The sequence below is a fragment of the Ochotona curzoniae genome, unplaced genomic scaffold (genome assembly GCF_017591425.1).
Source record: "Ochotona curzoniae isolate NIBS_2020 unplaced genomic scaffold, NIBS_Ocur_1.0 contig_908, whole genome shotgun sequence".
In the NCBI taxonomy this organism is placed as follows: Eukaryota; Metazoa; Chordata; class Mammalia; order Lagomorpha; family Ochotonidae; genus Ochotona; species Ochotona curzoniae.
The window spans coordinates 20,710,499-20,735,096 of record NW_024466607.1 but is presented as its reverse complement, the minus strand read 5'-3'; the positions used below and the strand labels follow the sequence as shown (position 1 = coordinate 20,735,096).

Sequence of the window (24,598 nt, the reverse complement as noted above, 5' to 3'; positions counted from 1 at the left end):
TGTGGTTTGGTTATTAATTTGTGTGTTCCCTAAAGGCTCATTTGTTGAGTCTGAGTACCTAAAGGTGTTTTAAAAGTGTTTTTTTTTTAATGGTTAAGGGATTAATATTCATGGTTAAAGTTTCACCCAATTAAGATGTTTGAAAGGAGCAGTTAGTAGGAGGTTCCTAGGTCTTTGGGAGTTTGCCCTTACAAGGCTGTTTTCATAAAAGGGTTGATTTTAAAAGGCAAGTTCAGCCTAGCCCCTTTGTCTGCCCCCTGGCTTGCCACGCAATCCTTTTGCATAAGGTCCCCCCACCCTCTGGCCTCACAAGATGGTCAGTCCAGTGGTCCTGCCCAGTGTTGGGCTGTGCACTTCCAACTGTGAACCAAAGTAAACCTTCTTCTTTGCTAAAGTAACTCATCCTTGGTTTTTGGCATGCCAGTGGCACTGTGTGTGTCACATGCTCAACAGAATCTGCCCAGCCCTGAGAGCCAGAAAGGAAGTTATGACTGGGGAGAATCCATAGAGCAGCTGAGGGGACAGATAGCTCCTATAGTCATAACATGCCTGGAGGAAGAAGACAGAGTAGGAGCCAAATGTTACTGTGTAGATAACCCAGCCCATGTACCTATTTTTAAATGGCAGTGGTGTATTTTAGGCCTGTTCCATCCCGTTTGTAGTCTATCTCTATTTTCTCTCAGTGGTCCATTTCTCATAGTTGTGCTTCCCTCTGTTTCAACTTCTCGATGACTTTACCATTTAATAATTGAGACATCCATGGGCATATCTGTTTTCTGACAATTGGGAACACTGAGTGTGATGTTCTGGTGAGCCCTTATAAAATATTACCACACCGAACCGACCCAGAATACATACTGTCTATACTAAACATGCTGATTTTAGACAGTGGTGCTTTGTTGTTTTTGTTGTTTTTAAGATTTATTTGCTTTTATTAGAAAGTCATATTTACAGAGGAAAGGAGAAATGGAGAGGAAGGTTTTCTATCTGTTGATTCACTCCCCCGGTGGCCTCACCAGCTGGAGCTGAGCTGATCCGAAGCCAGGAGCCAGGAGCTTCTTCCAGGTCTCCCATGCAGTTGTAGGGTCCCAAAGCTTTAGGCCGTCCTCTACTGCTCTCTCAGGCTCCGAGCAGGGAGCTGGAAGGGAAGTGGATCAGCTGGGACACAAACCCGCACCCAAATGGGATCCTGGTACATGCCAGGTGAGGACTTTAGCCATTAGGCTATTACACCAGGCCCACAAGGGTGCTTTTTAAGAAAATTCTTTTCTTTTTTTTTAAGATTTACTTATTTTATTACAAAGTCAGATATGTAGATATGAGGAGAGACAGAGAAGAAGATCTTTTGTGCATTAATTCACTCCCCAGGTAGTCATGATGGCTGGAGCTGGTTGATCTGAAGCCAGGAGCCTGAAATCTCTTCCAGGTCTCCCACGCGGGTGCAGAGTCCCAAGGCTTTGGGCCGTCCTTGACTGCTTTCCCAGGCCACAGGCAGGGACCTGGATGGGAAGCGGAACTACCAGGATTAGAACTGGCTCCCATATCAGACCCTGGTGCATACAAGGCCAGGACTTTAGTTGCTAGGCTATTGCACCAGGCCCAAGAAAATTATTTTCAATTGACACCTTAAAAATTAGGCAATTTATAGTCACAACATTCTTGGGGTATGATATGATATTTTAATATATGGATGCAATGGATGATAAAAGTGAATAATGAACTCCCATAAGGATGTTCTCAAGGTCATAGGTAGCCCTCGAGTTTTGATCAAGGCTCCCCAGTGTTCTACTCAGTTCAGCAATATCTGGTCCCTAGGGAGCTTTGTTCATTCATTTATTCAGCTGCTGAGCCAGATGCTTGGGGTAACTCCCCTTATTTTGCAGTTTAAGAAACTGCACCACAGAGACATCAAATGACTTGCCCCAGCCCCTCATCAAGTTCAGTGATAGACTTAGGATTGCACGTCATGTCTTCTAATTTTGGTCATTTCATTCTTCATTATGCTTCTTCAAAGCCTAAGGCAGCAAACAAGCTGCAGAGTTCCCCCCATCCCACCCCCATCTCCTGATTCACTCACTAAATGCCTAGAGTGACCTGGGTTGGGTCCTGGGCTAGAGCCGAGAACGCTACCTGGATCTTCCAGGCGGGTGGCAGAAACCTATTGCTGGAGCCATCACTGCTGCCTCCCAGGGTCTACACTGGCAGGAAACAGGAGTCAGGAGCAATAGTCAAGATTGAACCCAGCTACTCTGATGTTGGTTGCTGTGTACTAGCCACTAAGCCAAACACCTGCTCCTCGACTTATCTTTTAATTCCATTTCCCACACACTTGATGAAATACACTTGTGTGTATTTTCTCATTGAAGTATTTATGTGTTGCTGTCTCGTTAAAGCTTTGAAATCCTCATGCATCGGTTTTACAGGTGAGCGAACTGCAACTTGCTGTCGTTTCATAAATTGTCCAAAGTCAATGGTTAGCAAGTGAAAATGATCCAAAGTCAATGGCAAGCAGGTTTCATAATCAAAACTTACATTATTTTTTGTTCTACTGAAAACTGAAGGACAGGGTATTGTATATTTCATAGAAATTTTTTTCTGCAGAGCTGGGGGGAGAAAACAAGCCTTATTCTTTTTAAGATTTTTTAATTTTTATTGGGAAGGTAAATTTACAGAGAAAAGGCGAGACAGAAAGATCTGTCTGTTGGTTCACTCCTCAAGTAGCCATAGTAGTTGGAGCTGAGCTGATCCAAAACCAGGAACAAACCAGGAGTTTCATCCAGGTCTCCCACACAGATACAGAGTCCAAGGCTTTAGGACATCTTCCACTGCATTCCCAGGCCATAGCAGGGAGTTGGATGGGAAAGTGGAGCAGCCAAGGTATGAACCGGCTGCTCATATGGGATCCCAGCAAAGGCAAGGTGAGGATTTAGCCATTGAGCCATCACTCCAGGCCCAACAAGTCTTATTCTTCCAAAATTGGTACCATAAGGCATTGCATTTGTAGTGCTATTTCAGGTTACATGAGCAAATTGTATTTGTGTGCATCCTTTTTATTTATTATTATTTTTTATGTTATAGTTCCATAGGCACAGGGATTCCCCTCCTCCGCCCTGTTTCTCCCCCTACTGTTTTCATTACAAAAGTATAGCCCTTCAAAGTACAGCAGTCTGCTAGTTTTGATTCTTTCGCTTATAACCTGTGCGTGGAAAGGTCTTCTAGGAAGGAAGAATCACTTTCCTGCTTCCAGCATGTACAGGTGCTTGGGACAGGTAGAGGGAGATGGCTGTAAGCTGGAGGAGCAGCTCAATTCAGGAATGATCCCAGGCAAGTGGGAGAAGGGATGTGGTATTCGGAGCCGGTAACTCAGGAAACGTGATGGCACCTCAATTCAGAGTGGCATGAAGCAAGAGTTTAGAAGAAGCATAGTGAGCTATTGTTGTGAGCTTTTGATATAATAGCTGTGTTGTGTGTGTAGAAAGCTTGTGGAACAGGAAGCTGAAGCAAAATGCTGACCCCTTTGGTTGTTAAGCTCTACCAGCACCATTTTCATATATTTTTTTCAAGTTTGGTGACAGGTACTTCCTTTATCACTTTTGGGGGGTGAAATGTAACCGGACACCCCCAATAACATTTCATACCAGCAGAATATGAATGAAGAGTTGTTTCAGATCTTTTGGATGGTGCCCCAGGACAGAAACCAGGCAGTGTGCTGAATGTGGTCCCCTTGCAAACATCCTAGATAATGTGCCTAGCATGTGGAAAACCTCTAATGCACATTAAAGTGGGATGTGTTATGGCAAAGAAAATACAGATCAAATTCCCCTCCTCTCCTGGATCATAAAAACTCAGCCTGCCCAACTATTGTTTGCCCTGGAAGATGAATTCATCTTCGGAAAAGTGACCCTGTCCATTGTGCATTTGGGATGCACTGAGCCAGTGTTTAAGCAACTGCCTGCCAACACTTGAGATGTTAAAAGCCTGTTTTGTTCCTGCAGGGCATTTATTCATTGCCTACCTTGTAAAAGCTATGTCTTACTGCATTTTCCTGGCACCAGAGCAATCTCGTACCTACAACTGCATTTGGCTTTTCTAGGCCTGCAGGCAGCACTGGGTTATTAAAGTTCAAGGAGGAAACCACGTGATGTTAGCTTTACAATTTCGTTCTCTCTTACCTTCTTGCCTGCCTTCCTCCCACTCACTGACAGATGAATCTTGTTCACCGTGTACTGTCTCTAAAGCAGAATGAGCTCTCAAGCATGTTCTTCGGGGAGAACGTGACCCTCCTTGGGTGGAGAAACTTCCTTCTGCTCACTTTGCATGTAAAATTGTTGAGTCCGTAATTTTACAGTAAACTCAGAATTTGAGGTTAGCATATTTATTATTATTATTATTATTTTGCAGAAACAACAGGAAAAATCTTGCTTGCCCCTTAAAAGTAGACCCCTCAAGGACCATCTCACAGGAGCCAAATTTCAGGACTAGCATTGTGGTATAGCAGGTTAAGTTGCCTTTGGGATGCTGGCATCCCATGTGAGCTCTGGTTTGAAAGCCAGATGCTATACACCTGGCAAAACAATGGAGGATGGTCCAAGTGTTTAGACTCTTGCCTCTAACATGAATGGACCTGAATGGAGTGTCAGGCTCCTGGATTTGGCATGGCCCAGTAATGGCCGTTATACCCATTTAGGGAATGAACCAGTGGCTGGAACATGTCCTTTTCTGTTTTGTACCCCTACCCCACCCCCAACACTCTGCCTTTTAGATAAATAAATCTTTGAACCACAAAGAGAACAGAGTTCAGTCATCAATATTAATAGTAGATCTAAACATGGCAAGTTGGAAAGAATTAAATTGTTTTGCATATTTTAACCTGGAATAAAAAAAAATATGCAGTAGGGAAAAATAGGTACTTCTTGGGGGGAAAATTGGCAGGTGCGCACATTGCAGGTACCTTTGAAATTAAGTGGCTGGTGGGTGCCCTTTCACAACCAGCTTCAGTCTTTCTGGCATGTCCACCTTGAGTAAGGAATTAAAATGAATTGCTGGGTGTGTGCAAAAAGCTGGAGAGAACTGCAGACTCTCACAACCTCTAGGAAGACTCCTGCATCCTTACTGGTTGGAGCCACTTCTCAAAGTCTCTAGGAAGACTCCTATATCCTTACCTGGTTGGAGCCACCTCTCAAAGTAGTTTCTGCAAATTTTTGGGTCTTTAAGAGGTTAAGCATCAAGGACCCCTGTACACCAGTTCATGTGATCTTCAGCATAAGACTTCTTGGTTCCGTCTCAAAATCTATAAATACACATGGCTTCTTCTTGCAAAATTTCCCCCTGGATTTGTCTCTGATGTGCCCCAAATCAATTTAATTTGCATTTGCACAAATAAAACTCTATCATCTGAAGGATCTGAATGGAGCTACGATGAGCAGCAAGATGGATGCAGTCATTGTCCCCTTGTAACTTACAATGAGATGTGGACACTCATTAATCAATCAGTATAAACAGATGAGTATTAGGGCGGGGGCGGGAGAGAGGTTTTCTGTGCAATGGAAGTACAAAGCAAGAGTTACTCTAGCCTGGGAGAGGAGTGTCACAGATGACCCTGGATGACCAGAATTAGCCAGGCAAACTATCAGAAGGTTGTTCTTGTTGTGCCAGAATTGGAGAAACAGATGGTGATGAGATGGGAAAAGTTGGGAAGCAAGCTGCTGGCAAGTGCTTCTGTTGAACCTTTCACTTATCAGGCTCAGGTTTGGGCAGAATTATGGGCACATGATAAGTGTTTGCTGAGGTTGGTTTTAGATGGGAAATGTGAAACAACAGAAGTCTTACCAGTGCAGCAGAAGCTCCTTTAGCTTAGCAGCCACTGAAAGCACCTAGTGCAGCCCCTCTGTGAACTGCATCTGATGCCCACATCACATGAATCTTTCCAACTATTAGGCTGCTCACTCACTAACTCAAACACCAGTCAACTTCTGCTCCCACCAGATGAAACACATATTTGCCAGAAGTCCCCAAGCCTGTTTCTGCTGGTGGAACTTGCTCTATAATTAAGTTCTTTTACACATGCACCCTCTCCCTGCTGCTCACCCCCACACACACTTCTCCACCCCAGCCCGAGGTCTGTGTTCGGGTAAACATCTCAAGCCACCTGCCTTCCTCCTGTTCTTTGCTCTACAGCTAATTTTTTAAAAGCTTTAAATGCGCTCAGACCCTCTGGCCATGAAGATAAGAGTGTTTTTAATTAGAACTTTGGGTAGCAGATCATAAATCAAGCCTTAAGAGCCAGAATCTGTCTCCTAGTGGGTGGCTTGGTAGTTGGTAGCCTACTTAGAGTGTGGACTTGCGTATTTCCACTTGATTCTCTGATGCATCCAGATATATTTAGCGTGCTCTCTGGCACACAGTAGTTGCTTGGTGCACACTGGTGCGTGTGCATTTAGGTAAACAGGAGCTGGCTGTGTGCATTCTGCATTTCAATGCTACATCCATCGTGTTCATGACACTTGGACACCTCTGCTGAAGATCTGTGGTCAGAACATATCTAATTAGAAAAAGGGGTGCAGGCATAGTTTCATTATTGGGGCTGCTAATATTTTTTTTAAATTGTATTTATTTGAAAGCATAGTTGTAGGAGAGGAGAGATAAATAGAAAGATAGGAAAAAGGGAGAAATCTTTCATCTGCTGGTTTACTCCCTAGATGACCACAACAGCTAGGGGTAGGCTAAGCCTCAGCTAGGAACCTGGGCTTCCATCTGGGTCTCCCACATGGGTGTTAGAGGCCAAATACTTGGGCATCTTTCTCTGCTTTCCCATGTGCATTAGCAGGGACCTGATCAGAAGTGGAGCAGCCAGGACTCAACTGGTGCTCATAAGGGGATGCCAGTGTCACAGGTGGCAGCTAAACTGACTGCCTCTGTAGATGTTGATACTTCTAATTCACAACACTACTTAAACAATACTCATTGAAAATGTTTATTAAAATATGAATTTCTTAGATCGACTGTGAGAAAGATTCCAACTTAATTGCATGGGGGGGGTGCTTGTGATGTGGTTTTGATAAGCCCTCATCAGTAGTTCTGTCCCTGGAGATGTTGTCCATAACTTTCCAAAAGTGCTCTTGCTATTAACCTGTAATTTTTTTTTTTAATTCAGGCCCAGTAATGTGAATACTGCTGCATTTCATTGTTATACATCTTTTCCCTAACATCCTAACTTCTCTGAAATTGCAGCTTATCTTGTAATTAGTCATGTGCTATACTTGAACTGGCAATATTTTCACTTATTAAACTTTTTTTTTTCATTTTATTTGAAATGCAGAGAGACAGAGATCTTCCATTTGTTGGTTCACATCCCAAATGCTCATAAGAGCCAAGGATGAGTCAGGCTGAAGCCAGCTAGCCCATCTGAAGCCAAGGGTTAGAAACTTCCTCCAGGTCTCCCACGTGGGTGCAGAAGCTCAAGGAATTGGGCCAACTTCCACTGCTTTCCCAGATCATGCGAGTTGTAAGCAAGGAGCTGGATCACAAGTGAAGCAGCTAGCACTAGCAACAAGAAAATCAGCCTATAGAGCCACTGTGCCAGCCCTAGTGAGTAGCATCTTAAACTTGATGAAATAGAGTACTTGTGACTACCTGGTTGATACTCAGAGGAAGGAAAGACATCTCCTGGATGCAAAGCTGCATTTTACACATTTCAGGTTCTAATTTCTCCACAGAATGGTTAGGAACAAACCCATATAAACACATAGATTTGCTGTAGTCCTAAGGGAATGAATACGTTGGCCCCCAAATATGTTCTCAAACAAATGCAGAGTGTCTATAAAGTTCAGAGGTCCCTCAGAGTATCCAGAAAACATCCAGCAGCTGATTGGATTCTGTGTGCAAGCCAACTGGATAGGCATAAGTTCAGCAGGAACAAGGTCAGGATCCTTATTGCAAAATCTTGAGAGAGACAAGGTTTTGATCCCACATGCCGTAGTGCCAGAAATACCATACTCATTTATCAAGAAGACGGTAAACTAAACCTTCTGGGGCTTATGTTTAATCCCTAGGTTTGCATTTCTACTCCCCCAACAACTGAATATGATGACAAAGATTGTCTCAAGAAAAAAAATTTTTGGAAGCTTTCTTTCCCCTCCCCTGGTTTCTGCTTCTGTTTCATTGATAGATTGGTTTTTCACCGATTTCTTATCTGGTGCAGTCTAAGCCCATTTTTTGGCCTCAGCTCCATGCCATCCCTTGCTGACATATTCCAGTTTGTTCTCTTGTCCTTTCAGTGTTTTGTGGCATCTGTGACTCCCTGAAGGGCCAGGCTTGGGCATGAGGGAGAATCAGGGCATGGCAATGTCCTGGGACTTTCTGACCATAAGGTGTTTTCCTTTCTTCCACCAAGCCCAAGCTGACATGTGACACTAATCAATGGTCATGATCTCAAGTGAAAATACTTTGAAGTCAAACCCAAGAGCGTCTCTCGACTGTTCCATTTTACTGTCTTTTCAGTACAGGGCTTCTCAACAGTGGCATACTTCGGACATTTTGGACCAGTGAATTTGTTTTGAAGCGTTGTTCTGTGCACTAAGAGTGGTGTCACTATTCCTGGCCTCTACTCATGAGATGCCACTGAGACCCTGAACCTTTCCAGCGGCAGTGAAAAATGTCCCCTGACATTTCCAATATCCCCTGTGGGAAGGATCACCTCCAGCTGAGAAACATTGCTTGAGAATGTACCTCTGTGTGGTATATCAGTGAAAGGCATTTCCTCATTTTTAAAAATATATTTTTATTACAGAGCTTTTTTTTCTTACATTTGAATTCATAAAACAGAGAACCAGCTCAATCCAGAAAAAAAAAAAAAGGCTATCTCTTAGCTGGGTTTTCAGGCCTGTTTCAGAAAATGAGATCTTAAAGAATTAAGTCTTCCAGATTCACAATATCCAGGGTTATATTTTTATAAATCCAGTCTGGAACCAGCGGCCATGTCGCCAGGCAGGGGGAGATAATGGTAGAGGTGTGGTTTTTAGATATGATCAGTGCTTCATTTGTGGCGTGGAATCTGTTACTCTGCTTTATTTTTTTTAACCTAACAGCAAATCATAACCTTGATCTCTCAGAATTTACTGCCAAAACTTCAGGCTTTCCACTCCCTTCCCATCAAAACTGAAGTTTCAAAGAGAAGAGAGAGATCTTGGCCATTAACTAGGAATGTCACTCAAAGAGAGAGGTATTAGAACACACACGTGCCCAACACTTATGTACCTAATCACTGCCTATTAGCAGGTAGTCGAGATGGCCCCCGATGCCAGGGAAGCAGAAAGAGGTATGCAGCTTTGAGGGATCGGCTAGAGCCCCTTAAGTGTTTTCCACCATTGCACATCTTGCTACTGAGGTCACAGTGAAAGACCACAATTTAAAATCAGCCATATTTCTGGAGTAGGTACTTGGGAAACATCTGTCTGACACAGAGGCTCAGGAATGGCCAGAGAAGTGTAGCTATGGAACACCTGACCTGCCAGAGGCACACAGTACAGATCCAGTGAATGAGTGAACAAGGCTTTAAGAGAAAAATGACAAGTATTGACCTAGATGTGACGTACACATAGTGCCAACAAGGCCAGGCACTGTCCTGCCGATTGGGAAGATTGTCACAGCCTCATCAGTTTCTGAAAGTTTAGCTTCACACAGCACTTGTTCTGTACACACAGATACAGCACAGGGATTTGAGGAGTCAGTCGATGGTCTCCTAGCCATGCCTGGTTGTGTGCTAGTCTGAGAGGAAAACTGCCAGTGGAGGGCTTACATAGGAGGTCCAGCACTCCACCCGCAGCTTAGACGACCCCCACTCGCACAGGCAAGACTGCAGCCCTGGACTTGGCACCGTTCCTGGAAATGCAGAACAGCCTCCTTTATTCCAGTCTCCAGGCTTCTGGCTTGGGAGCAACACTGCCTGGCTGTGAAGCGTTTTATAGGATTATAACTGGTTGTGCCGAAGGCAAGTTCTGAAAGGCACTTTGTGCCCTTGCTTGGAGGGAAGCTGCCTGTTAGAGTAGTGTTGTTCCTGTAAACACACACACACACACACACACACACACACACACACACACACACACGCTCTCCACCCACACTCTCCACCCACCCCTGCCCCCCCAGAGGCAACAGGCTCCTGGGGTGCTGACCTGGTCAGCACTGTGGGGCTGGACCTGCTTCCCTCCACTATAACACTTAGCCCCTGGGGTGTGCCTGGGAAACTTCCTTGTCCACTAGCCTGTTGATTAGCATTCTTTGTTCATGAATGCACCTGGTTAGGGCCCCAGACCGACTTCAGAATCCCAAATCTGCCATTGAAGAAGTGTATCACAGGGGGGCAAAGTTCTAAAGTCTGGGTGCAAGGTGAAAATTGCACAGTCAAAAATACTTTAGAAAATTCTTCAGATGTCTCAAGGACATCCATGTTTTGCATGTACACCAAATTGCCACCTTTACTTTGCAGGCTTGGTTGTACCAAAAGCATATGTTTTAAAATGCCAGGATTGTATTCAGGGTGCTGGGGGTGGGGGCATTTGAGCTATGAGAAGCTTGGAAGAGTCAGACCACCCAAGGGAACTTTAACATGCGTTTTAGAACTTAGAGAGGTTTTTTGTTTTTGTTCTTCAGCATTCTTTGAGTTGCTATGGGCCGTTCACAATCACTCTTCCTTTGTCAGTCTTTTTTAATTTTTAAGATTTATTTATTTCTATTGGAAAGGAGATTTACCAAAAGGAGAGAAAAAGACCTAAGTAGGGATTGTTTGGGATGGCTGCTCTTGGAGACAGTTCTCTGCTTACTCCCTCACCAAGGTTAGAGGAGAGGGAAGTAATACACATGTATACATTGCCCATCAGCCCAAGCTAAAAGGGTAACGTGTTCAGGACTCCCTGTAGGCAGATCCGTATTGCTGAGGCACCCTACCGCTTCTTTGGCCACTTTCTTTCCATTGCTTCCGGATGTGTGTTTTAGCGATGAAAACTCAGGCGTTGTCTTCAGCTGGAACTCACTCATTTGGGAGCTCCCTTGACATGGAGGGCAGTAACTGGCCAGCTAGACCAAGGCCAGATACTTTCTGCCTGCTAAAACAGTTTGTCAACACTAGCAGGGCAAAAAAAAAAAAAAAAAGAGTGGATTTAGTGCCAGGGTGTGGGCTTGATACCTGGGACTACGGAGCTATGTGTGTACTATGAGGTGCACTGCCCGGCAAGTAGGCAGTGCTGGGTTCTGAGCTCAGCTCAAAGCAGAGACCACCAGAATGGGGACCAGATACCTCCATTCCTCACACCCAAGACATAAAGCAAAAGATAATTCAGCCTACAAAATGTCTTTTGAAGACGTGATAATTTTAATATTAAAAAATCCGGGTAAAGCTACCACCTGCAATGCCAGCATCCCGTAAGGGTTCCTGCTCCAGACCAGGTTGTTCTTCCTCATCTCCAGCTCCTTGCCAACTGCACCCATACGGAAGAACTGGATGGAGTTCCAGACTCCTGCCTTTGGCTTGGCCCAGCCCCAGCCAGTGCGGCCATTTGGGAGTGAACCAGTGGATGGAAGATTTCCTCTCCCTGTAATTGCCTTTCGACTAAATAAATCTTTTTTTTTAAATGTATAGGTATATTATATATTATATATATATATATATATATATTTGCTGGGGGAAAAAAGCTTAAATTGTTCACACCACATTTAGGATTCTCTTTGTCCTTCTACCTATAACCCCAGGTGTCTCTCTTCAGCACAAAGAAACTGATAAAAAAATTTGCTGTGGATTCTTGACGACAGCTTTCAGTATTAGTTACCTACAAACAGGTATTCTTTTGTAGATGTGCTTTGAACACAAATGGCATTTACTGTGCTTACTCTGCAATTATTTTTAAACTCAGCTGAGCACAAGGAAGATCTCTCCAGGCCACACCCCCAGGCAGGTCTCCCTTCTGCCTGCCTGGCAACAAAGTTTATTTACACCCTGCCTATTGATGCGTAGAACTAGTGTTTACACACTTGTTCCGCTGTGTTGTTCTGCTGCCTTCCTAAATAGTGGAAATGGCTGTTGGAATTCAGGGACTTGTACCCCTTAAAAGGCGTCTTTCGCCGTTAGCACTACTTTTACTCCAGTGACAATTTTTATTTAAAAGGCAAAGTTTGAAGAGACTGCCTTGAGAGTATAAAGCAAGAACGGAAACTCCCTACTTGCCTTGTGTGCCTTTAAAAGCACACGCTTTTCCACAGCAGGCCGCTACCCGCTTCCTCTTAGAGGGCCGTGGTTGCTGCAGCAGTGCGTGGGGCTGGCCGGAGACGCGGGTCCCCACCCGCTGCACCCTGAGCTGAGCACCTGGGCGCTCCCGGGATCGGGGGTGTGGCCGACTCGGCGCCCACCTCCCGCTGCCCGCGCTGGGCGTGTCCGGCCACGGCCCCTCCCCTAGCGGCGGAGGAGCGCAGAGCGCAGTTCATTCGCGCTTGGAGCCGGCTGCGCGTCTCGGCTGTCGCTGCTGCCGCCACCTGGCACCGTGAACCTGGGGACCCCTTTCGCTTGGGAGTTTTGTAATCGCTTGGGGTCAGCGGTGACATCCCAAAGGGCAGGCCCGGCAGCCACCATGGTGGCCAAGGATTACCCCTTCTACCTCACGGTCAAGAGGGCAAACTGCAGCCTGGAGCTGACTCCCGCCAGCAGTCCGGCCAAGGACGCCGAGGTAGGATCGCGCCCCTCACGCACCTGGGCTTCTTTGGGTCGCTGTGTCTGTCATCGCTGGTCCTGTGGGCACCCTCCTAGGGTCTCTCTTCCTGCTTCCACCGTCAGGCTCCGCGTGTCTGTACCTTCTCTCTCCCCTCCTGTGTCCCTGCCCTGTGTTCCCTCTTGCCAGGATTGGGGGAGCAGAGCGAGGTGCTTGAGGACACTGCCCTCGCCCCGATATGTCACCTTTCAGACTGAGTCGCGGAGGTAGTGACTTGTCAGCAAAGCCAGGACACAGCCCCCTCTGCTTGTCCTCCGATGACATTCAGCGGGGTCATTCAGCGGGGAGTCTGGGGCTAACCAAGTGGTTGGAGTGTGTGCCCCAAAGGATCATGAAAATGAATGGAAGTCTCGGGGCCTTGGGACTCTAGACACCTGTCGTTTTCTGGGACCTGTCTGGTGCCCTGGGGGGTCCTCCCTGCTGGAGTCAGTCTGCTTCTCTCTGTTTTGTGTTCCGGTCCTGGCAAAAAAGGCTCCCCTCCACGGTGGGCGACAAGGTCTCAGGGAATAGGGTCACTTTCGCCAGGCTTTGCCATTCTGTGTGTATGTGGGAGCGTGCACACATCCAAGTGGAGGGAGGTGTGCCTCTGGCCCAGTCGCCCCCTCGCCACCCTCAGGTCTGCTCATCTGCCTGCACTCAGCTCCTTGAGTGATGGGTGTTGGGAGGAGAGCTGATCAAAGCGTCATTGCCTCTACTGCTGCAGGCGGACAGGGTTCCCGCCCCCAGTGGTACTCAGCCTTGTGTAGCCCCACCCCGAGTCCCGTGCTCTGCGGAGAATCTTCCCAGAGGCATTTTGTGCCCAACTGCGTTGAAGCTGTGATGACCCCAGTGGCCTTTGGGTTCTTCAATGTTCCCAGGACCACACCTTGTTAATATTCAGGTTGTTCAGGCTTGGAAAAGGGGGTAATCAGTGGGATTCCCCCTTTTCATTGGGATCTTCTCCGTTGGATGAATGCAGGAGCAGTGAAATGGGTGCTGCCTCAAATCTCTTGTGGAAGAAAGAAAAGCATATAGCCACTTAGGCAGACAAGTGAGACAAAAGGAAGAATCAAAGTATCTCTGGACTCCAGCCATCCTTCTTGCTATTACTCAGTCCCATGCTTTTGAGTAGTTTAGCTAAATGCGTCAGTAAGACTCACTGCTTCATATTTTTCATTCTTAATGTGTATAGATGGGACTGTAAGTCACAAATTTGACGAATTGCCATAAAATGTTAAACTTTCATTTTCTTTACTAGTAGCTGGTCTTTGTAAATATGACTCTTTTTTTTTTTTTTTGGCCTTTTATGGGGATCCCTTGAGTGAGAGTAAGGATGGAAGAAGAACACTTGGTGGAAATAGTTGGTCAGTATTTCCAGGTAGGATCACTTAGGTTTGGGTTTTTATTTATTTAGTATTTTAATCACAGGGGAGTGTGCTTTTTACATCTTGAGGTAGGGGTGTCTCTTAGCTTCTTCATTGATCTGATAATGGAAATAGGCAGGGAAAAAAGCAGCTTTCATGAGTTTAAGGGGATACTTTTTGTTGTTGTTTCTGGTGTTATTATTGGCACAAATTGGAGCCAGCCAACTTTCGCTGGCCTACCTTCCCCACAGGCAGTTAACTAAAATATATTTTCTACCAGTAGGTGTCCTCAGTTTTTTTTAAGTGTTTGAGAAGAGAGCATTCACTTGTCTGTCTCATGAAAAATATGATTATATAATTGTTTATAAACCAGAGATTGAGTAGGAAGTCAATGTCTGACACTAGGGTTTTTTTTTTTTTTTTTTGCTTGTTTGTTTTAAGATTGATCGGTTTCTTTGTAGGAGCAATAGATGGTTATAAAAAAAACAGAAAACAGGTCTACCTGAAGGCTTTTCCAGGAAAATAGGGCTCTTTGGCCTTCAAAGGCGGTGGATTCTGCATAGCACCTGTGCCCTTCAGACACACAGTGGCTGCTCCTTCCCCATTTGCTTTGGCGACTGTGTGCACAGTGTGATATTGGCAAGTGTGTTCCGGGATTTGTTCTGTCCTTGCACTAAACATGCTAGGGAAAGTCACTTAGGAAGGGACTTAGGGGAGCAGGACATCATACATGTGCATTTATCTGATACCATATGCTCGAATAAAAAAATCCTCTTGGAAGCAGATTAGAAAATTCCTACTCAAGATGTAAGTTTTTTAAATTTCACCAAAAGCTTTCAGGGAGAGCAAAAAATGACATATGTTCAAAATCTTTTAAGATCTATTTTGCACTGGAAAATGTTCCACGTAAGCTGTGGGTCTTGATATTGCATGTCTAAGTGTTGCCTGTCTGTTGATACAGTACTGTTTCTTAACCGGGTATTTCTTATGACACAGGGGTTAGAGCTGGATTGCAAATGTTTAATACCCGTAACCAGTCAGACCCTTTCCACCTTGATCATTAGTCATGAAGCCTAAGGAGCCTTTCACAAAAGGCATGTGGCATGACATGAACATCATTACATTTATTTCTTCAGATAACTCATGCAGCTTTTTGCATTTATCTCTGCTTGCCATCCTTGGTACCTCCCTTTCCACGGCAGGAGGACATGGCCATTCTAGACATATTAGGTGTTCGAAACACCTGATGCAGTCGCTGAAAGAAAAACTGTTAGTGCTAATGAATTACCTGATTGCAAGTTTTAACCAAAAAAATCACATCTTCACCCTAATCAGTGGTCCACATGGACACACATCCTTTTCAGCTATGTAAACAGCATCAAGATTAAATAAAATTTTAAAAACTCACCATCTTTCCATAGTGTGGCTTGTTTTTAAAGAAAGAAGGCTCTGGTGGGTGAACACACTGGCTAAGGATGCTGCAGCCTCTTGAAGAGCTTTTGGAGAGTGCCAAGTCCATTTTATTTAAAAATTCCAAGGCATTGCTGCTATTATTAAGAGTGTATCTGAATAAAACAGAGTGTATCTGACCCATTGTAATACTAGAGGGGAATGAGTAAGGGAAGGGGGAATTTGGGGAGGAAGACAGGAAATCCCAGAGCCTATGGAAATGTATCATAATAAAACAATTTAACAAAATAAATAAAAATAAAGAGAACAGATCTGATACCCTGGTGGACAGATTCCTCTTGCTTTTAAGGTTTGCCATCTTACATATTGGTCAGAGTTAGGATCCGAGTTGGTTTTGGATACTTGTAGCTGGTGCCTGATTTGCGTGGTAGTTGGCAGCACCTGGGCCACATGCCCTCATTGAGAATAGTTATATCCCTGGATCTCAAAAGCATAGGTTCTGGTTTTGGCTTGGCCAGTAGCCTTGCCTGCCCTGGAAATAACACCCGCACTTAGAAATGACAGACTTTTATTCCTCTTCTAAGTCAGCTGTGGCTAGCGTCTCCCTTGAGACCCTCGTCGGGCCATAAGGTTCACATGAAGCATGCATTATTCCCTCACTCTGTGAATAAGGACACTGAAAGGAGGTGACTTGCTGAAAGCCACAAAGAAAAATCAGCAGCTTGAGCCAAGATCCAATGCCAGATTTCCTGATGGATTTAGTCCAGCATTTAATACCAGCATCCCTTGTAAGATCTAAGGGTGTTTACCTCCGTGGAAAGCAAGGGTGGGGAATGTAAAAGTTAACAGCCATGCAAAATGCTTTAAAATAGATCCTTTAAATATACGATGCTGAGCACTCTATGTAACTGATAAGGTGCCTTGTAAGCCTCAGATCTAAAGGGCAAAGTGAACTCTGTACTTCTGGCACACTTTGGGCCTCCAGCAGTTCACTTGTGCATTTGAAAACTATACACTTGAGCCTGTGGTTCCTGAATGTCAATTGGAAAGCTCACGGGTTCCTGTTTCCAGTAACTTATATGTTTCTGGGATTCTGTATCACACAGTGTTGACCTGACAGCGCATAATGACCAGCTGAACAGAAGTAGTCATAAGGAGTTAACTTGAGCCAAGTTAAAATCCTGGTAAAAATCCTCAGGTAAAATCCTCAGATTTGGAGATGAATCATGTGACCTTGGAGATCTTGCTAGATTGGGAGCCACTTGGGATTATGCAGGGAAAGACCACCATTTCTGGGTAGGATTTAGTTATGGTCTCTGGGGTCTCATGCTGCGGCTTGTTCAGGTGGAAAGCATCTTGGGGATCTTGGTTGAGCCTCCAGGATACATGTGATTAAGTAGCAGGTTTATTAGAGGAACATATGTTAATTTCACATATGAGCATTTAAGGTAAAATGATTCCTGTGCATGCACTGGTTAGCATGACGACAAATGCTTAGCAAGTGCTCAATGAACATTAGTATCTGTCTTCTGTCACCTCAAAAATTGATTTTTAAGAAGCATCATGTCGCAGGGCCCAACACAGTAGCCTAGTAGCTAAAGTCCTAGCTTTGCATATGCTGGGATCCCATATGGGTGCCAGTTCATATCCCAGTTGCTTCAATTCCCTTCCAGCTCCCTGCTTGTGGCCTGGGAGAGCAGTTAAGGACGGCCCAAATTCTTGGGACCCTGCACCTACATGGGAGACCTGGAAGAAGCTACTGGCTTCAGATTGGGTCAGCTCCAGCCGTTGTGGCCACTTGGGGAATGAATCAGTGGATGAAAGATTTTTTCTGTTTTCTCTGTAAATCTGACTTTCCAATAAAAATAAATAAATCTCTTACAAAACAAAAAAGAAGCATCATGGACACCATCCTGGTTTCTGAATGCAGCTTTATAATTCACAGTGTGGTGGCAGCTTTAACACAAAGTCTGTTGTCACAACAGTCCTGTGAGGGTGGTATGATGGACCCCTTTGGGGAAGGAAACATTGAGTCTCAGTGCAGGTCCCAGGATGGCTGACCTACTCTAGGCAGAGGAGCTGAGACTCACAACCCACTCTGCCCCTGAAACTTTCCCAACCATGTCACACAGCTCCTGAGTGACTCAGTCACGGTTCTTCTCACCGCATAATACATGCAGCATTAACCCGCCTACCCGAGCAAAGTGCCTGATGACCAAAGGCCCATTTTTCCCCCCTGAATGTCTGGGTCAGGTTCCCCATCATTTAGTCACTGCTTGTGACAGCCCACCTCTTTGGATGGTAGCAGCCCACTGGAGAGGGAGTTACAAGCCCCCGTTCAGAAGGGTTTAGGTAATTTCCGTTGTGTGTTTGTCAAAACCAAGATGCTGATCTTTGGCAGAATTCTGCGTGCTCAGCTCTGTGGAGGTGACAGTTAGTTCCTCTATTAGTCATTTCGCTTGACATGAACCACCAGCCTACCGTGTAAACCAGGCCCAACTACCATCTGGATATTTGCAAATTGTGTCATTTTTCCTCAAGACACCCCAAGGTGGCCTCTAAAATCCTAGACCTGTGATGCTGTGTTCATGACTACTGAAGGAAAATAAATCACTGATCATATCCAAATGTTGCACAGGCCTGGGTGAATATCATTGTTGTTAATGGTGTGTGTTTGTGTGTGTGTTTCGTGTGAGGTGTCTGAGTGCAGTTGCCTTCCATAATTTGTCAATACCAGTAATGGGTGGAGATCACGTATGAATTGAGGAACATGCCATGATTTGCATGGCCATTTATCCTGGGTTGTTAGGAGTGAAAGCCGGTGGTTGCTAATGTCCTTTGTTTCTTCATACATTGACAGCAGCTACTAGCTTAAAAAAGACTGTGTCACAAGTGAATCACAAAAGGTTTCTGAGACTCTCCTGGCTGGAAAAGGAGCGATTCTCAGTAAGTCTAGAAACACTTGTGCTGAAGACATCCTTTTCCAAGAAAGCAGCCCCAGTTATTACTAAACTTCAGTTCATTGGAGCTGAACCAAAAACCCTAACAGTAAAGTCATTATACCTTTTCATTTCTTTATTTCTGGCTACTGAAGATGAAGAGGGAGGGGAGTTACAAAACAAACCTTTTTTTTTTTTTAATTCTTTTTCCGGGGATTCATGAAACAAACAAACAAAACCAACCTCCAGGAAATGACATAGGGTCATGGCATAAGAGAACCTCTGAGTGGGAAAGGCCTGTGGAGAACTTGTAGCCCAATTCTTACCGTTAGAGCCCTTCAGGTTGTCCTATTGTGTTTTTGCTCAGGGTGGATAATGAGCAAATTCTCTCTGAATTGTCACAGTGCTTTATGGAGCTGTGTGTTATTTCCTACTGTCTGAAAACATCTCTCTCCCGACCCACGTGTGCGTGTGCTCCCTCCCCACACCCGTTCTTATTCTTCCAGGTGCTGACGAGACTTTCCAAATGTGACGTATCTGTCTGTTTCCCATCTTGGCTGACTTCTTCAGTGTGCCTGAAAATCTTGAGTATTAATCAACCCAGACACTGTATGATGCCGTATCAGAAAACAAGATTTTTCTTGTTTCATGGGTTTCATAGGCTCTCTTATAGAAGTAGATCGACACATTGAAAAGATTTTTGAAATTAAGATGATAACTAAAGATTCTTTATTTTATAAATATTCCATACAGATGCAAAAGAACACCCAAGACATCCATTTACAGATGGACAAACTACACTGATAAGCAGTTCACATACAAGAAATGTGAAAATAAAGACCATTTTAAATTTTCACTTTAATAGGAATTATAGAAATGAAAAAAGGCCAGCAGTCATAAGGTACTATTTTATCCTTAGTTGACATTGCAGCTGTTTGATAGATGTGATAAAATTCTGCAGATGTCACACTGTAGCATACTTTAGGCATGTTCAAAGACAAAAATACATGTTTCAAATCTTAGGATTCAGCATTCTAGGTTTTTGGAAAACAAAGCGGGGGGAAAGCTGAATGTAATTTTGTGTACCAAGTAATCAATTTAGAGCTGTCCATATGTATATGTGATATAAAGGAGTGGGTGAAGGGATGTTGTAGTCAGTTATTTTTACATGCATTGCCTCCTTCGTGCCTTGCACCAGCTGGGGGACCTGGGCAAGACAAACTGTCCTCTTTGTTTGTCAACTGAGGAAACATTGATTCAGAGAGATTAGGAGGCAGGGCCAAAACTGACCTGTTGGAATATCACAATGTTGACTTAATGCCAGCTGGAAGCGACGCTGTCTATTTGGGGGAATGTCCAAAGTGAGACCCATTAAAGTTAGCCAATGACAGGCATTTGGCACAATAGTTAAGATGCTGCTTGGGAGACCTGCATCTATTATCTCTAAATGTTTGAGTTCCAAAGTGCTGGCTTTAGCTTGACTCAAATTTGGCTGTTGTAGGTATTTGGAAGTGAATAAGCCAGTGGAAGATCAATCTCTCTCTCTTTCTCTGTGTGTGTGTGTATTCTCTGCCTTTTAAATAATGTTTATTCATTAATTAATCTGTGCCTAAGAGTGACAAAGAGTAAGGAGAAAGATACCATTTCCTGAGGTTCCTCATTCCATATATAACACTAGAAACTGACAACCTGACCAGATTAAATAAAACTGGGGCACATGGCAGGGCCTGTGAAGAAATACATAAACATGAGGGGCCCAGCATGGTAGTCTAGTGGTTAAGAAGTCCTTGCCTTGAACGTGCTGGGATCCCATATAGGCACTGGTTCTAATCTCAGCAGCCCCCCTTCCCATCCAGCTCCCTGCCTGTGGCCTGAGAGTGCAGTAGAGGTTGGCCCAAAGCCTTGGGACACTGCACCAGCGTGGGAGACCCGGAGATAGCACCTGGCTCCTGGCTTTGGATGGGTCCAGCTCTGGCCATTGTGGTCACTTGGGGAATAAATCATTGGATGAAAGATCTTCCTCTCTATCTCTCCTCCTCTCTTTATATCTGACTTTTCAATTAAAAAATTAAATAAATCTTTTTAGAAAATCTATAAACATGAATGTTTAGCACTTGCCATAGATTATTACGTTTGGTGGTCTGGAATGTTCGTGGAGGAAGAAGCCATGGAAAGCAGAAGGAAGCAAGAAGGAAGGGTAGACAGAGATGGAGCCAGGCCTCCTGACTGAGGGTCTGTAGGCCTGGACACAAGGCTAGAGCCAGATGCCCCCTCAAGTGTGCTACTTCCTTTCATGCTAACATTTCATAATCTTCAAGTGACTCGGGCTTGTCCAGAATGATCCCGAGCAGATGCATAAAGGGCAACCAGAGGTCCCCCATGAAGACATTTCTCAATTTTTGACTTCTCATGTGTGGGAGGAGTGTGGGTGCCTCCTCGATATCCTGTTCGGTTTCCGTGGTCTTGGTTCATTTTTACACATCCCATCAGCCTTCCTGCTTGCTGACTAGTGCTTGTCTTGGGTGCTTCTGGGTGTGGGCTTGTACAAGGGTGGGAAACCACTGTGAAGAAGGAAATCAGCTTTTAGAAGAGGAAAGAACTGATGGTGGCTTAAGTGAAAGCCGCAGGTGCATGGCAACGCCTCGCCTCCTTCGACTTCAGCTCTTTAATGGTCACTGCTGAGCCTAGAAAGGACACCTTGTTTCTTCTTGTTAGTATACGGATGTTTTTTATCCAAGCTGTAAGGCCCTAGAAGGGTGGGCTTGATTTTAAGGAATGTAAGTATGCCTTGGAGCATTTGGCACATTGGTGAAGATACTGCTTGTGTAAGACATGCTTTCATCCTAAATCAGAGTACCTGGATTCCAGTTTGGCCTCCGTGTCTGATTCTGGCTAATGCATTCTCATGGGAGGCAGCAGATAATGGCTCAGGTACTTGGGTTCCTTGGGAGACCTTAGTTTGAGTTTAAGCTTAGTTGAGTTTAGTTGGGCTCCTGGCTTCAACCCGACACATTCATGTTCTGGCCCTTATAAGCATTTGAGTAAACCAATAGATGTAAGATTTCTCTGTGTCCATCTCTTTGTGTTTCAAATAAAGACAAATAAAATGAATATATATATATTTATGTAAATATGTATCTAGATATATATACATATTATAACACAGCATCTCTTTCTGGTTCTTACAAGAGCCTTCTACCTTGTTGGGGACAGGACACCAAAAGGCTCAGGTTCTCAGGATTTGAAACATCTGGGTAAAGAGGACAAGATTAGGTCATCACCTCTCAGAGAATAGTTTCGTACCACTTGGGGCAGTTCAGACGAGGCAGAGACAAGGCACAGGATGGTTTTGAATCACTTTCCCTTTTTAATCCACTTCTTACCTTGTTTTGGAGCTGTATCACTTGCTAACTCCCTTTTTTCTAAGTGTAGACTTCAGGCTTAGAAGCTTCAGGCCCACAACAGTATCCAACAAGAAGTTAAAAAGATTCATTTTCATTTTTGAAAGCCAGTTTCATTCTAGATAACCTCAGGCTGATCACACGCCCTCCATGGCGGCAGCGACACATGCAAACGTCTGCCCTATCAACTTTTCACAGTAATCACTGTGCCTACCGTGGTGACCACGGGTGACGGGGAATCAGGGTTCGATTCTGGAGAGGGAGCCTGAGAAACGGCTACCACATCCAAGGAAGGCAGCAGGCGAGCAAATTACCCACTCCCGACCCGGGGAGGTAGTGACGAAAAATAATAATACAGGACTCTTTTGAGGCCCTGTGAACGCTAGTTTCTGTTTCTGGCAGATAATAATGGTTTTTTTTTTTTTTTTTTCACTTAAGGAAGTGATACTGGTTATTCTTACAATATGATTGCCTAAGTAAAAATAAGTACTTTAGCAAAAACTTAAGGATAAGCGTTCAAGTGGTGTGGATGTACGCAAAACAGCTGTCAAGGTGGAGCTCAAGAATTGGCAAACAGTGTACCAGGCATCTGTCTGAGGGCTCCTGTAAGATTAGAATTCTACGAGGATCTGCTCGCAAGTTTCTAACTTTGGACATAAGCATTTGCAGATTAGAACTTAAACGTTGAGCAGAGGAGCCAAATTTCAGGTGATAAGACTGTTAAAAAGAAAGCAGTTCTGAACTGTAGAACCAAAAAAAAAAAAATAACAACAACAACAACATAAAATTAGATTTCTGCCTTAAGAACATAAATGGGATCCTGGAGCATGCAAGGTGAGGACGTTAACCACTAGGCTATTGTGCCAGGCCCTCTAGCATGGTTTTTTAGTTGTTCTCAGAATGACTTTCAAACAGGGGTAGAGCGACCCCAAGGCCAGCTCATACCTGGCATCACCAGGAATCTTTTTTTTTTTTTAAAGATTTATTTATTTTACTACAAAGTCAGATATACAGAGAGGAGGAGAGACAGAGAGGAAGATCTTCCATCCCATGATTCACTTCCCAAGTGAGTGCAACGGCCAGTACTGTGCCGATCCGAAGCTGGGAACCGGGAACCTCTTCCGGGTCTCCCATACAGGTGCAGGGTCCCAAGACTTTAGGCCATCCTCAACTGCTTTCCCAGGTCACAAGCAGGGAACTGGATGGGAAGTGGTGCTGCCGGGATTAGTACTGGCGCCCATGTGGGATCCTGGGCGTGTTCAAGGCGAGGACTTTAGCCGCTAGGCCACGCTGCTGGGCCCATCACGCAGGAATCTTAACCAAGCACTGACCACAGACACAGAGCTGAGGCAAGCAGATGGGGATGGGTTAAGCTGCTTTGAGTTCTCCACACCCTATTCTGTTAGCAAGGTGCGTTAAATATAAATAGGTCCTTTGTTTGAAATGGGAAATGCCACTGTGTGATGGAGTCACACCACTAAAAAACAAGATCCTGAGTGTTCTCTGTCAGTATTTATTGAGCCCTGCTCAAACCCCACCTGGGTTTAAACAAAGAAAAGGCGTGCTTTCTGCCCTCAAGGAACGTCTACTTGACTGATCCTGTCAATTGGAAAGCTCAGGTAATGTAGAATGACCGTTCACCAAGGAAAAGGAAGGTGGAAGGCAGGCGCTCTTTCTTGGGGAGATTGCAGATATATAAGGAGGTGAGGTGACCATCCAGCAAGGTCCTGATGCAGGAAGCCACTCCACCTGTTCCCAGTTGGGCCCCTAAGGAAAGAACAATGTCTGTTGGGGGGACACAAGCCTGGTGCTTGGGCCCTCCTCTGTGCTGCATGCTGACTTAAAAAAAAAAAAAACTATTTATTTTTATTGGAAAGCCAGGATCCAGGAATTTCTTCCAAGTCTCCCACAAGGGTGCAGAGTCCCAAGGCTTTGGGCTATCCTCGACTGCTTTCCCAGGCCACAAGCAGGGAGCTGGATGGGAAGTGGAGCTGCCAGGATTAGAACCGGCACAGATATGGTATCCTGGCGCATTCAGGGCAAGGACTTTAGCCGCTAGGCCACTGCGCCGGGCCCCATGCTGCCTTGATAGACCTTGCAAGTTGAATTCTTGGCTTCAGCTTTTCCACTTCCTGCCCCAGTCTCCACCTCCCCTCAGCCTCTGCAAGCTTTGTTTCTTTCTGGGTTCTCACCAGGCTTAGGAAATGAACAGTCCTGTGTGAGAGAGGCCAATAGGCATGGGCACCATTGTGGCTGTGCAGATCTCAGCTGAGGTTCTTAGACCTTCAGAGTTGCCTGCTGTGTGAGATGGGCACGTTGATAGCACTCATTTGAGCAAACTCTGGGAAAACAAGCACAGAGGAGTGCATCGGCACAGTCCAAAGTCACCATGCCTGCTGCCCCTGTGTTGTTACTCTAAGAGGAAGTTCTGTGCCCCTGGGAAGCCAGTGGGGTGGTGGGTAGGGGAGGCTTTTAAGTCAGGTGGGTTTGAACTCAAATTTCAGCTCTGTCGATTAATTACTAGATATAACCTGAAGCAAGTCATTTCACTTCTCGAAACACCTGCTTCCGCTTGTATAAAATAGAATGTTGGGGTCGCTGTGTGGAGCATATGAAAATGTGTGTGCCAGCACCTGGCCTGCGTGACTCTGGCTGACTCCACAGCTTTCCGTGCCTCTGTCTGCCCTTCCCCAGAAGTCTCTGCGGTTCACAACTCAGAGTTGGAGCAGTCACACCTGAGTCAACTGAGG

General features: G+C 44.9%; 1 protein-coding gene across 4 annotated transcripts in view; it reads left to right on the top strand.

The window, feature by feature from the left end:
- ARHGEF3 (Rho guanine nucleotide exchange factor 3) overlaps positions 1–24,598 on the top strand; it is a 249,310-nt gene that overhangs the window by 173,089 nt on the left and 51,623 nt on the right. For 2 of the 4 annotated variants that reach the window (XM_040994680.1, XM_040994679.1), the window contains exon 1: positions 12,474–12,713. The exons of the other annotated variants lie outside the window; for them this stretch is intronic. In XM_040994680.1, the coding sequence (XP_040850614.1) occupies positions 12,618–12,713 (96 nt within the window). In that variant the 5' untranslated portion in view covers positions 12,474–12,617. Of the gene's footprint in view, positions 1–12,473; positions 12,714–24,598 lie in introns of those variants that run through there. 4 annotated transcript variants of the gene reach the window in all.